This window comes from Pagrus pagrus, assembly GCF_965226575.1.
Source record: "Pagrus pagrus genome assembly, chromosome: 14".
NCBI lineage: Eukaryota > Metazoa > Chordata > Actinopteri > Spariformes > Sparidae > Pagrus > Pagrus pagrus.
The window spans coordinates 12,642,266-12,656,976 of NC_140198.1; the positions used below are offsets into that span (position 1 = coordinate 12,642,266).

Sequence of the window (14,711 nt, forward strand, 5' to 3'; positions counted from 1 at the left end):
TGTTTTTAAACAGTTGCTCTCAAATTGTATTTCAAGAGCTGAAACAATTAAGTCAATCAACAGAAATATTATTTGCTGGTCAGACATTTGAAAGGTGATGACTGGTCTGGACTGCTCTATACAATGTAGATAAAAAGATCTGTGCTCTTGGGAAAACCAAAAACCAGAGGCAGTCCAGGCCCTCCAAATATAAGAAAATGTATCGAACAAGGAAGGAACTATTAAAAAGCTTTTTTTCTAGTGGCTGAATCGTTTGATACATTTTCTTATATTCGTAATGCCTGGATTTCCTCTGGTTTTTGAGCATCATTTCATCAAATTGTTACAGGTGTTTTCGACTACCTAGACCAAACAATAATTTGATTAATCAACGGAATAATCTGCCCTGCATTGTATGATACATCAGCATAACCCTGTCAGAATGGTTCACAGTTCACCTCTGGATTTGGAGCATCTGCTCATAACCATTAATGTATAGTCCTACACTGAGTGGCAGTGCAACCCAACTTTGACCAGGACTTAAATATAATCTGATCTACCTGCACTGCAGAAGGGGCCAAAGAAGGAAACTCCCACGCAAACACACGCACATCTCTGAATTTTCTCGCCTTTTACAGTTGACAGATAAAATATTAGAAGAGAGAGGGGGTGGGCAGTTCAGAGGACTCTGAGGAGGTATGCAGGAAGATTATGATGACTCACAGACCGACCGTCCTTCATCTGCTGTCTGAAATTGTTGTCTCCTTGTCTACACACCACAGCAGCCCACTGAATAATGAAGACAGGTGAATGCACACACATGAATGAATGAATTTACTGTTTATCAGGTCACAAATGTGAAATGTAACTGTTAGCTAGGCTAGGCTAGGCTTGAACGGCCAGGAGAAGGAGCCAGGGAGTAGCATGTGCCTGCGGTAGAGGAGGCAGCAATTTCAGGACCACGTTTCTGGGACCTTAGTGTTTCACAACCAAGCCACCTACCTACTTGGATGACCAACTTTAGCAAGATTCAGCAAGAATGTTTTAAATTACAGATTAATTAAAGTAGTTAAAAAGTTAACTTCAGCTAACCTAAGTGTCAGTGATGTTAGCGCACTGTAATAGTCTTAAAGGCAAAACAAACAGCTTGTCTGTTAGCTTAGATAGCATGCTGCAACTTATTGCTGGTGGGGAGCAGGGTGGCACCCCGCTAGCTGCCAGGCTAATTAAGCTAATGGCAGCTACTGTTAGCAGCTGTCACTTTAGTAACAAGTAAAGCTAATTGTAGAATTTTTTTGCTACAACACAGCGAGTGGCCACCATGCCAGACTGGAAGCAAGGCTGAAAAAATGCTAACTTATTTCCGATTGGCTATAAGGTTGCTTTACAATAAAACTGAAAGCTGAAAATGTAAATGAACCCAGTGAGCACTGTGGGGAGAGCTGCCAAATTAACACTCATGGACTCATTTCTTCATGAGCCCACCGACAGCCATGAAGAGACGCGGAGTCGCTCTCTTGTGTTCGTCGGTGTGACGGAACTCGTCTCCTAGCAAACGTCCCATTCTAGAATGTTCTGCAGCGTGCTCGGAATGTTAATGTCTCCCTGCAGCGCTGCCATGGCAACCAGAGAGCTGACAGTGTGTGAAGGAGGGGTGTGTGTGTGTGTGTGTGTGTGTGTGTGTGTGGGTGGGTGTGTGTGCCGTGTCATGCATTGCCTTGTGTTGTGTTTTCACAGAGGAGGTAAAATGTGTAGAGGTGCCAGACCTCCTGCTGCTGCTATTTATACACCTTCTCCATGCGCTCACATTCAAGGTTGATAGAGAGTGCATGGGGCTGAGAGTGAGTACAGGAAGTTACATCATGAACGGCAGAAAGGTTGCCCTCTTCTGGACTTGGATGGGTACTAAGTGTGTGTGTGTGTGTGAACAGAGGGCCTGAATGCTCTCACAGCTCCTCTCCACCCATGAAGGGCAGACACACATGCACTGACACAGTTTGTGTAACGTGGATTCGCAGCAAGGACGGGATAGTGGAGCCTCCTGCTGTAGAGGAAAGCCTGGGGAACTGAGCTCTCTGATTTCAGCAGGATGAACAGCAGAGGAGTCAGGAGAAGATGACACAGACTGGCTGTGTCTCCATCTCTCTACACTGGCTGGTAGGTCCCATTGATTGGTTACACTAATGTGACGTTGATGCTGTTTTATCCTTCAGTTGTTTGAGATATATGCACGTTTGCTGCTGCACTTTTGTGTTCTCATGAGCTCGATTAAGACATGTTACTTGAATCTATTTAGGATACTCTGCTGCTTTTATATCACCAAACAAATGTAACTTTGAGGCATTTTACTCTAAGATTACACTCAGCGTTCCCTCTCATCTGCGTTCCAGGATTCCCACCTAATCAACATCATTCCAGAGTTCATCTGATGAGATTTAGTCTCCGAGGTGTTCCAGCCTTTTCCACTGTAAGGTGACACCTCTGCAGGAACTTCATAATCTCCCTGGCATCAGCTGTTGTGAGGCTCTAAGCTGCTTGCATTGGCATAAACAGTTACACATGTGACAGACAAAGGCTTTCGCAGGTTAAACTTAGCAGCCTAATTAAAACATGCATTTTTGTTGGTTGTTCTCTCTGGACAAAAGTTTTGTATCAGTTTCACGTCAGAGTACCCAAGCAGTGGGTGAGTGTGGTCATAACACCGGAAACTGTCACGATATCCAATTTTTACCAAATGATTATCGTTCCTGAACTCATGATAACGAAATTACTGCATAGAAATTTTAAAAAATGGTATCAATCAAATCTATCTTTAACATTGTTATTGTGTGTTTTGTCTCTTCTTGTGGAAGATAAATTACCCTCAAAATAAAGTGTAGGGAGGTGGAGAGAGGGTTACCATTAAACACTCAATTACTTTATATATTGCAGCATGCCTAGGAACCAGAGAAAAGTGTTTTATTGCCAGTTATATCAGCTCTGATAACATAATACTCACCAAATAATTGCTGGCATCTGAAAATGCAACAACAATGTGAACAACAGGTGCAACAATCCTCCAGGGAAGTCAAACAAAGTCTGCACAGTTTACAGTTGCACATCCTGGTCCAGCTTAGGCCGACCATACTTTCCCAACTTACCAGTTGCTTATTTTAACAATACTTTGGTGACTGCAACGTTATTATCACCAATAGATTTGCTGTTTAGAACCGCAAAAATAAAACCCATTTGTAATCAGCTGTAGAATAACCTTTAAGGGTCGCCTGTGTTGGATTTAGTGGCTGGGAAAAATGCAAAAAAGCATGACAGGTCCTCTCTAGAGCCAGTGTTTGGACTGTGGAAGAGGACCCGCACCATCTGTATAAATAAACGTCTCATTCTAAGGTAACGTAAACACTATTGCTATTAGTTTCAGGTGATACGCGATATTATACGCTAATGAAAACATATTCATTCATTTTGTATTCCATTCTGCCAGTTTATTCCCATAAGTCCTGCACGCTGTAAGTTTCTCTTACTAGCCCATTGTTACTTAACCCTTATCAACTCTGTGGTCTTTTCTCCCTTAGGCCACCTGCTCAGTTTGTATTGCTGTTTTGAGCACAAAGGCACCATGGGAAACATAGTCCAGTGCTGTCACACACTGTCAAACTACTTTAAGTGCAAAGATGGACCGGCCCGGGGTGAGCCTGAAAGATCCCCTCTGCTCTCCAGTGAAGAGAGTGAATGTGACTCTCCGAGCCTGCTCGATGACTTGGAGGACGACCTGTTAACCGTCTCCACCGGTGTGACAAACCCAACCCTCGAACCAGAGAACTTCCTGTTTCCCGACATCATCCTGAGCAGCAACCTGGGAGGAGACGTGACCCTGGTGGAGCCGATGGTGTGTCTGCTGGTGTCTGAGGAGGAGGAGGGAGTGAGGGTGGATGAGCCTGTGGATGAGTTACAAGAAAGGAGCAACAGGTGGAGAAACAGAGGGTACTCTGAGGTTGAGACACAGACGGAAGTGGAGACACAGATCGGTATGGGGGTGCAGACTCAGACAGAGTCACAGGCACAAACAGAAATACATGTGTATCATAATGTGACCATGGAGAGGGAAGTTATTGCACTAACAAACACTGGCAATACCAAGCAGATGGCTGTGGATGTTTGTGAAGAACATGAAATAAAGCAGCAGGTGGACGTGCAAAGAGAGCACAACGCCGAGTTAATGAAGGAGTTAAACACAGATGAAAATGATGTCTTTAAGTTGCAGCAGAATACAGACTTTGCCTGGACTGAGCACAACACTGTGCCCACACAGGAGAGTGTTAAAGACAAAGAGCAAGACACTGAACACAACATGGATGAAAACATTCCTGTAGAGGAGTCACTGCCGACAAAATACAGCGTCAACAACGCTGAAATTATGGAGAACTCTGACCCTGATGAGTGTCGTGTAGACGTGACACAACAGAGCAGTCAGGATGATGAACAGATGGGACAGGAGACTGTGGTGTCAGGTCAGAATATCAATGAAAAGGACTTTAACGTTATCCAGGCAATGACAAACAGTCTGCCTGAGGAGCACACAGATCAGTCGAGTTTGGATGGAAAGAGGGAAGAGGATGACAACAGGAACGGTCTGCAGCAGAATGCTTTGGAGTTGGAGACGGTCCCGGTCCCGGTGGAGGAGGAGGAGGAAGGGGCTGAGAGGAAGCAGATGACCTTGTTTTCAGTTGACAGGCTTTTTCTGGCAGCACCACATGTCAAAGGTGTGTCGTTTTATTCGACTGTGATTATCTTTGCTTGTATTTTCTCTGTTGAGGGTGTTTTTGTCTATGTTTTGCAATATTCAGACATGTCCCTAAGGCTTCTAGGCTTCTTCACTTATTTTCGTACTAAATTTAACTTGGAAATAGAGAATGGCTAAATTATTATAAAACATTTTATTACTCAGGATTATCAGGTCATAATTAAAGGAAACTGGAAAAGGAAATTGTACATATACTTGACAAGTAAATATTGTAAATGGCTTTTTGAAACTGAAAAGTGAAAAGCCAAATGTGAAATGTTGGATGACACATGGAAAAAGGAAAAGGCATACTAAAAGGTTCACATTTTACTTCATTTCAATTTCATGTTTCAATTTGAATATGTACTTTTAAGCTATTTTAAAGGTGCAGTATGTAAGATTAAGATGACATAAAAAGAAATTACTCGTTTTGACATTATGACATCTGTGTATTGTGTTGCAGTGATGTCTACTGAAGTTAGCATGCTATCAAGCTAACCCTGTCCTGGACCAAACCTCCTGTGCTATCAGTATAAACACCAACACTTTCTTGGTTCTCCAAGCTCCCAGTCCAGACTGCTAGCTGCATGGCTAACTGAGCTAACTAGCTAACAACTGCTACAGTCAGCAGTAGTTAGCGTATCTCTAGTGAAATTCTGCCCTCCATTTGTTTTGAGTATGACTTGATGACCCATTTTTACATATTGCACCTTTAAATGTAATTATTTAATTTGATTTAATTAATTTGAAATATAATTTTTTTATTTTTGTAGAGAATGTCCGTTTCCAGTTTCCTTCTTTTTCTTTTTAGTTATTGCCAGAAATATAATATTCCATATCACGCAGCCTGGTTTCAATGTCACACTCTCATTTTGTCTCTTGTGTTGTCAACAGTGCCACCAAGTCAAACTGAAGAAAGCCCTGAGGACGAACCTCCAGAGCAGGCTGATGGTGATAAAAGCAAAGAACTGAGCATCAGTGACATAGTTGATCTCCAGGAGACCGGCTTCACTGTCAGAATTCAGCCTCCTGGAACCGAAAGTTTTGAGCTCCAGGTTATGATGCACAACTGTCATTATTTTCTTAGAGGTACTTCACTGTCTCTTCATGTTGTTCTTAATCTAAACTCCCCTCTGCTCTCAGGTGTCAGGCCAGCTGCTGGTGGCAGAGCTGCACCAGGTGCTGATGGAGCACGAGATCACCTGCCACCGCACCTGCTTCTCCCTCCAGCTGGGAGGCACCGCGCTCGACAGCCTCACAGAGCTGCGCTCCATCCAGGGCATCCAGGACGGAGCGCTGATCAAGGTGGTGGAGGGTAACGGCCTCGTCCTTTTCTGTCTTCTTTATAACTTGTCTTTTGGTGATGATTTAATTCAGCATTCTAAGCATCTCCTCTCCTTTTCCCTGTTGCAGATTCGTACTCGGTGCGTGATGCTCGTCTTCATCTCAGACATGTACGTGATCTTCTGAGGAGCCTCGACCCTGCAGATGCGTTCAACGGAGTGAACTGCAGCTCACTATCTTACCTCACCTTTTACACCAGAGGAGACAGGGGTAATTTTGTTCCCTCGTTGCCTCCTCACATCAGAGTATTTCTGTCAGTAATCCTTCAGCCTCTTCACCCCATTGTCCATCCCTCCAGATGGTGACAGTGTGGGGAACCGGAGAGCTCCTGAAAAGGAGTCTGTTGACTTCAGGCCTCCAGAATATATTCTGCCTGGGTGTAAGGACCGACTGCTTACTCCACTGCAGCCTGTCAGAGATGACTGGAAGGTGAGAGATCAGCTTTTGTGTATGCATAAATGACAAGTTAAAGTTCTAATGAGGCAACGGTGGACATTTATGAAAGTATCATTTCAGCCGTTACAGTGCCTGCGGGTTCTGACCATGAGCAGCTGGAACCCCCCTCCAGGAAACAGGAAGATGCACGGGGACTTAATGTACCTCAATGTCCTGACAATGGAGGACAAAGAACTCAACATTACATCATCTACACGCGGTTTCTACCTCAACCAGTGAGTGTTAAACTGATCAGCCATTGGCATGTTTGCCTAGAAATAAGAGCTATGAGTTTGTAGCCATGCCAGGACAACTGTCAGTCCAGTTGGCATGAAATGTTCAATGATCCCCAGAGGATGAATCCAAAGATTTGGGGGATTTTTGGGGCTTTTCCTCTCGCAATGTCTTTGTTAGCATGTTAGCATGCACCGTCCTACAGAGCCATGCGCCTGACTCTAGACTCTCAGTCTTGTTTTCTAGTTATGAGTTTCCTCTTAATATTGTATTTCTTCCTTATACATGTCTGATGAGAACAGTAGAAACTTACTTGGATTCAACTTGTGTTATGCTCTCACTGCTCCAGGTCAACTGCCTTCAGCTTCAACCCTAAACCTGCAGTTCCCAAAATCCTTTGCCACTCTCTTGTTGAGCTGCTGAATCAAGTCAGCCCGGCTTTCAGGAAAACCTTCAGTGCCCTGCAGAAGAAGAGGTGAGCAAACTGTCTGTAACGTAACAGGAGATACTTTCATCCCTATAAAACAGAAATACTCAATTTTTTTTCTGTCACTTGCTGTGAACCAGAGTCCAGCAGCACCCTTACGAGCGGATCGCAACACCCTTCCAGGTGTTCACCTGGATCGCCCATCAGGGAGACCACACCCTCGACTGTGTCAGAGCGGAGGAGACACACACCAGTCGCATGGGCCAGGACGAGCACACAGCTGGGCAGGTTGCAGACATCACATTTGGAAATACAGAGAAATATGATGTTGCTGTAAAGTACAGTATTCATGACACATGCATGTATGCACATACATACATACAATATCAAAGGTTTCATGATGCATCTGGCGCTAACTGATGGTGATGATAGCGGTGATGCTGATATTTATGGCCACAGAGTCGGGACTGGAATGAGGAGCTGCAGGGATGCAAGGAACTCCCCAGGATGTCCCTTCAGGAGCGTTTGCACAGAGAGAGGAGCATATTCAAGGTAAGACCACAGATAAACTTTTCCAATTCTCTCCCAGATTAATGGTGAGAAAAGCAGACTTGTGAGTGTGCGATCATCAGTTTAAATCCCTGAAGCACTGACCAGGAGTACAGGACCAGCCTTGTCCTATCCTTTGTACTTTTAATGACATAACGCAAACTTTCTCTTCCTGCTTTGGGATTAGACTATATATTTAGACCCAGTCAGCTTGAAAGCTTTACACCATTTTTTCCTCAAAATCAGCCTCTCTTGAGTTACTGTGCTCTGCCTTTGTAGGAAAGTTGTGTTGCTTTTTATCAAAATCAAGTGTTTAACCCCTCCTGACAGACCAACAGTGACTTTACTGAAGCTGCAACACGAGGCGCTGTAGCTGTCATCGACGGTAACGTCATGCCGTTGAACCCAGGGGAGGCGCCTCATATGCAGATGTTCATCTGGAACAACCTCTTCTTCAGCTTGGGGTTCGACATATCTGACCACTACAGTCCAATAGGGGGCAACAGTGCTGCTCATGCTGCTGCCACTTGTGACCTGAGGGGAGCACAGGTACAGATCATTACAGGAATACCTGCTTGGGATGCATTTACCGTTTCATCTGTCCCATTTGAAAGTATATGTTGGTGAAGAAAGGACAGTATTATATTTAATATTTCTGAAAGGGTATCATTGTGTGGATATTATAAGGAAAAACTATGTTCTATACACCAAGGAAATAATCTTCTCTGCACTTACTTTTTTTAGTATATGTTCTGGCAAACAAAACAAAAATACTTATGGTGCTCTGCTGCAGGCATACGCATCTGTCGACACAGAGGGACTTCACACTCTTGGGACAGCTGTGGTGGATTATCGTGGCATCCGTGTCATTGCTCAGACGATCGTTCCTGGGATACTGGAGAAAAATCAGGAGCAAAGTGTAGTCTATGGCTCTAATGACTACGGAAAAACAGTTTTTACACACACCAGGTAACACACAAAAAAGTCTAATTTAAGTATTTAGATTTTGATCAAGTTCAAACATAATCAACCTTTATTTTCCTCAATATTGTTCCAGGTTTCTGGAGCTTCTTGATAAAACCAGTAAACCGCTAAGAATCCAGCGTCACCAAGTGCTGGACCATAGCGACAGCCCAGTGGAGCTCTGCTCTGGCATCGAGACCAAAGGCATCCTGGGTAATGACGGAAGACCTTACATATTGGACCTTCTCCGGACCTTCCCACCCGACCTTAACTTCCAGCACCCAGAGGCAGAGGAGAGGAGGGAGGTGCCGAAGGTGTGTCAGAGCTTCGGTTACCCACGGCAACATCGTCACAGCCTGGCCAGCCTGAGACCAGAGCTGATCGAGGCCTTCGTCCAGCACAGGTGAGGAAGAAGAGATGTGGAACCCTGAATGCAGCCACCATGTAACAATTCAAATCTTATTCCTCTTATCTTGTGTTATTTCCTGTTGCAGGTATGAACTTTATGTCAAGATGGCGTCCCAGGAGCTCATCCAGCTGGAGGAACAGGATAAATCCATGGAGCAGAGTGAAGAGCCGAGAACTGGAGAAGCCTCTGCCGTTCCTGACACGGGTGAGTAATCAGCTAAAAGAAATGATATTTTGTTTTGATTGTTAATTAATGATTGGGGTCGGGAACAGCAGTGGGGATTCTTTCTTTCTATCCAACTCATACTGCAATTTTCATTTTACTTCTGCAGACTTTCAAAGAAGAAATGTGATTATGAACGCATGTAAGGCTGTCGGATCAGTGAGTGACTCCTGCTTTGACATCCGCTTCAATCCTGATGTTTGCTCTCCAGGTATTGGACACACTTAAGCACACACATGGTCATCATGGAAAAATCGGACTAAGTTGAACTGTGGTTCTTTGCTGCAGGTGTCCGTTTCTCCTCTGAGTGTGTTGCGGAGGTTCAGATGCAGAGGCTCTTGTTATGGGACGCAGCTGCTTTTCTACTGTCCAGTCAGATTCCAGCAGTGGTGAGTAGAAATAATGTTCAGGTCTATCATGTGCATGAAAATTAAGATGATATCTGAAGTTATTCTGCTGCCCCTGTGTCTGTGTCTGTGTGTGTGTGTGTGTGTGTGTGTGTGTGGTAGCTGAAGGACTGTCTCAACCACGCAGCAGTGCCGATGGACGGAGCGACCCTGACCTCAGCGCTACACCAGCGGGGTGTGAACGTACGATACCTTGGCACCCTGCTGAGCGAGCTGGACAAGGTGGAGGAGAGAGGAAGACTCAGCCACATACAGGTAGTTTGTTACAGCTTTTATTAACCATAAACCATGAATGTAAAGTCATCACAACTGCCTACATCTTACTCTCGAGTTTACTTTCACAATGATAAGATTTCCACTCCAATCACTGCTAAAGTCTTCCCGATCAAATGTTCCCACACAGAGAATTTCTGTCAGTGAAATCATCATCAGAAGTGCAAAACACATCTTCAGGACCTATCTACAGGTAAACTAAATAAAGTACAGTGTTAAAATATATGTAATGTTTTGCAATCCAGCAATTTTTTCTAACATCATGTATTTGATTTTGTCCCAGGATGTAGAACCTGCAGCATTCTCCGCTGCTGTCAGTCACTTCCTAAACTGCCTCCTGAGTTCCTCCTCCTGTTTCCCCGACTCCTGCTCGGACGAGCTGCTCTCTCGTCGCAGGAGCCGACGTAGACGGAGCCACGGGAGCCGAGTCGCCTTGTTGACGGACAGCGTGTGGGCCAGACTGACCCCCAGCGAGCTGTGGGGCAGGATCAGAGCTGAGGCTGGAGATTATTATCACTACACAATAGACAGGTATATATGTGTATCTGTGCGTGTGTGTGTCTGTGGTTGGATATGGGCAACAGGATTTTACACTGTCATCCTCTCTGTGTCCAGTGAAAGTATAGATGAAGTGATAGAAAAGCACGGCCTTCAGAGGATCTCCCTGCTGAGAGAGATTGCCAACAAGACGGGCATCCAGGTCAGACATCGACGATGTTTCGCTTCATAATACATTTACCTATGTGATGAAATGTAGCCATACAACCTAAGATACTGCTTTATTTCAGCGAAGTGTCACAGGAATGAAAGTTTTCTTGTGAACAGCAAGTCTTTCAACTGAAAACTGGTCTCACTTGCACTTGTTTTTCTCGAGGCTGCCAAAAGTGCAAAGTTTTCTAGTGCAGCTTTAAAATGCAACTCCTCCTCTTCTTCTTCCTTTTCTCTGTATTTAGGTGCAGATGAGGGAGTACGTGTTTGAGTCTCGACACAGGCCAGTGTTTAGCGAGGAAGATGTCGTTAACATGTTCCCTGTGGTCAGACATCTCAAACCCACAGGAACCGATGCTACACGGCTTGTGATGCAGGCACAGGTGGCGATACAGCAGGGTGAGAGACACAAATACCAACACTAACAACTCTAAATATGTATTGTATTGTCACTTCACATTTTAAGTGTCTTTAAACAAGATACTCACATAAACATATACTATATGTATACATTTGAAGAGTTTCAATCTAAATCGACAGTAGCTCTGGAGGATACCTTGTTTATTTTGCTAACTCAGACTGCTCAAGGCTACATTAGCTTCTTAAGCTTAAGATCAAAATCATGCATTTTTGTACAGGATGGCGTCTAGCGGTAAGATTGCGATTGCGACCACATGAATACTGAGTACCCTTCCAAGCATGTAAGAGAACCTATGGTGGCCATTTAAAACCTCAGATAAATGTTTGGTTTGTTTATTCTGAGCTTCTCTAGAAACACAGCGGTGCAACATGGTGGAGTCGCCTCACCCTCTATACATATAATAGGCTCATTCTTAGGTAAAAAAAAACCCAACAGAACACAATGATTCTTAGTTTAAGGTGGTTACACACTAATTAAAACATAGAGTAGAATAGATCCTCCTAAATCCTACACACTGGACCTTTAAGTGGGTATCTCTTCTCTCCTCTCTGCTGGTAGTGAATAACCCATCATTGGGTTATTAAAACGGACTCTTCTTCTGCATAGTTTTTGGTACATTCGAGCCTCATCAGCAGTTTTTGTGTTTGCTTTCAGGGCTTCTCAAAGATGGCTATGAATCGATCAGCCAGGCCCTGACTCTGTTCAGCAGTGTGTGTGGGGTCCTGCATGAGGATGTGTGCATGTGCCTGCGTCTCCTGGGACGGATCAGCTACATCATGGGGGAATACGCAGATGTAAATACACATTACAATGTCTTTCTACCATGACTTTTTACCATCATCACCCTCATCTTGTTGAATGATATCTCCATGTCTCACAGGCCCTCAGCCACCAGGAGAAAGCTGTTATGAGTAGTGAGAGACTACAAGGTATAGACCATCCACAGACCATACAAGACTATGTGAGTTCCTTAAACTTCTCATAGATCCAGAATCAGATGGATCTTAACATTTTAACTCTATTGATATGTCATGAGCTGTATGTGTCTTCACATGGAAGTATTCTCCTATCTGTGATTCAGACTCATCTGGCCCTGTACTGTTTCGCTGGTGGCCGGCTGTCGACCTCCCTTCAGCTGCTGTATCGTGCTCGGTACCTCACCCTGCTTGTGATTGGAGAGGACCATCCACAAGTCGCACAGCTGGATGTAAGTGAGACCTCACTGCCAAAAGTTTCTCTCTGTCTAGTTTATTTAAACAAACGTGTGAACATTCAGGCAAGGAATCTGCATATAGTCAATTGAGAAATCATCTGTTAATGTCCCTGTTGTGCTCCGCTTCATTAGAGCATGCTGGGCCTGGTGCTTCATGGACTGATGGAGTATGAGCTTTCCCTGAAGTTCCTACAGAATGCCTTAACTTTAACCTCAAAATACCACGGTGCCACATCTCTGAAGCATGCACACAGGTAACACAGTTTGGCCGCCTCACGTTCTTCTTACCAAGTAGATGGAAAGACCAAAATCAGAGATTACAACCTGAGAAAATGCTGTGATCTTCCTGTAGTTCCATCATATCAAAGTTCTCTTTACCTTTATGCCTCTACACGTCTATCTTCTGTGCAGTAATCATCTGCTGGCCGCTGTGTACGAGAGCAAAGGAGAGTTTCGATTGGCTCTGCAACACGAGAAAGAGGCTTATTCAATATATAAGAGCCAGGTGTGCTATAAAATGCTGGAATATAGTATTTGCTGGTGTTGTGTTTATGCTACTTTAACTGAGAGACTTCTTTGTTCCACACGTGAAGGTTGGCGAGGACCACGACAGTACGAAGGAAAGCTCTGAGTACCTGAAGAGCCTCACTCAGCAGGCTGTGATTCTTCAGAAAGCCCTCAACCACATCTACAGTAACACACCTAGTGCCTGTATTCCTCCTCCAAAGGTGTGTAGACTTTTGTAAATACATGTATAAACACATGCAAGCATTTCTGGTTGTTTATCTCACCCGTGTTTCTTCTCCAGTTTTCCACACCAAGCCTTCCCACAATCCTTCAGCAGCTCAACCTGACGTGTGGAATCATTCTCATCCCCCTCAGGTGAGCATCAAGAAATAAAACTAACTCTCACCTGAATATTATTGCCATAAAAGGAGATAGTAAATGATGATTTCCTCACATAATGTGTGTATTATGTATTTTCTCTCTAGTGCAAAGGAAATTGCCGACCTGAGGACTGAGTTGCAAGGAAAGGTTCAAGTGGAAGAGCTGGAAAAAAAGACTTGAGAAGTGCAGACAGCAAATCTGTGGATAGGTAGAGTCACAATGAAGCGTCTGTGTTTTGCGTCAGACTTCTGAAAATGACAATGGCGAATAAAAGCTGTGAAAATTGCTGGTTTTAATAAGTAGGTTAACCTACTTTGGACAACAAGTAACAAACAGGTGCAGCCGTCTCCTTTTTGAAGAGGACTTTATTCTGCTGCTGTGTGTGGAGGACTGTGGACATTGAAGAGAGCTGCATTTAATGCCTACAGCCATGATATAGCTCTTGTTGAAATATACAGGATCCAGGCTGTAACTGTGATTGCAAATATGTATTACTTTACTTGTTTCTGTCAAAGAAGAAGAAGAAGGCACACTTTATGAATGCTCATGAGGAAATTCAGTGTTTTCGCTCTGAAATGAAATGCATATTAAAGAAAATGTGTACTGATTATACTGCTAGATAAATGGACAAGCACAGTATGTTTAGGCCAACTTCTACTGAGAACAAGCAATATAGCAACAGTGTACTAAAAGATTTGTTAGGTTTTTAAATGACTTGTTGTTGTTGTCTTGCAATTCCCTGTGTGTCCACTGGGCTTCACACTTGTGCCACAAAGACCTCTAAGAACGTGACTATGTCTATATCTATTCAGTATACATAGAAAGTATAGGCCTACAGTCTATTCCTGAACATTTAAATCATCTTTATGGTTGTTTTGGATGTGTACTAGCAGTCCATTGTGATTTGATCCATGTTTTTGTCATGAATACGCAGGTGTCTGAGCATCTTATGCGTTCATTCTACAAGAACAAGTGAGATTAGTGGCTCACTAAGATGAAAATGAAAGCATTAAACTTTGAACTGGTTTTGTCGTCAAGTGACATTTTGTGGAGTTGGTCCATTGACACCAAATTAGTGACTGGTTGTGAGGTAACTGAATTTTATTAGAGATGTTAAAGGGGCACTGTGTGACGTTTAATATTAACGAGGTAATAATACAAACTTATTTGTTCCATAATTGAATATACAAGCTGTTCCCTGAGGAAAATGAGGTCCCCAGAACACAGTTTGAAGCTAGAAAGGTGGCAGGGTCCGCCACATATGAACAAAGTAAAACAACATGAAATTGTGTTGTCCTTTAAGGTCAGCTTGTTTTGTTTTTGAACAATGTGTTTATTGATTTTTCTTAGTACAAATGTCAGCATTATTATGCAATACATTACACTGCAAATCTTTACTTTAACAAACAACCCCACCCCCCACAAAGGCACACACACACACACACACACACACACACACACA

General features: G+C 43.6%; 1 protein-coding gene across 4 annotated transcripts; it reads left to right on the forward strand.

Annotated features, from left to right (window-relative positions):
- The first annotated feature begins 1,685 nt into the window (after positions 1-1,685).
- Positions 1,686-14,275, forward strand: LOC311269861 (clustered mitochondria protein homolog). Of its 4 annotated transcripts, none has more exons than XM_084374349.1 (30): positions 1,686-2,136; positions 2,370-2,497; positions 3,549-4,736; positions 5,651-5,811; positions 5,900-6,071; positions 6,170-6,310; positions 6,399-6,529; positions 6,617-6,771; positions 7,119-7,244; positions 7,337-7,529; positions 7,656-7,748; positions 8,076-8,294; positions 8,539-8,714; positions 8,803-9,111; positions 9,203-9,321; positions 9,449-9,550; positions 9,628-9,728; positions 9,849-10,001; positions 10,150-10,212; positions 10,303-10,550; positions 10,635-10,719; positions 10,973-11,126; positions 11,803-11,942; positions 12,029-12,109; positions 12,230-12,355; positions 12,494-12,615; positions 12,773-12,866; positions 12,955-13,089; positions 13,170-13,243; positions 13,354-14,275. In XM_084374349.1, the coding sequence occupies exons 3-30, from the start codon at positions 3,593-3,595 to the stop codon at positions 13,427-13,429; spliced, it is 4,893 nt and encodes a 1,630-aa protein (XP_084230475.1). In that variant the 5' UTR covers positions 1,686-2,136; positions 2,370-2,497; positions 3,549-3,592; the 3' UTR covers positions 13,430-14,275. The 4 variants fall into 4 exon arrangements, with proteins under 4 accessions (XP_084230475.1, XP_084230474.1, XP_084230477.1 ...); XM_084374348.1 differs by having other exon boundaries at positions 2,370-2,446; XM_084374351.1 differs by having other exon boundaries at positions 2,370-2,446; positions 7,337-7,484.
- The last annotated feature ends 436 nt before the right edge of the window (positions 14,276-14,711 follow it).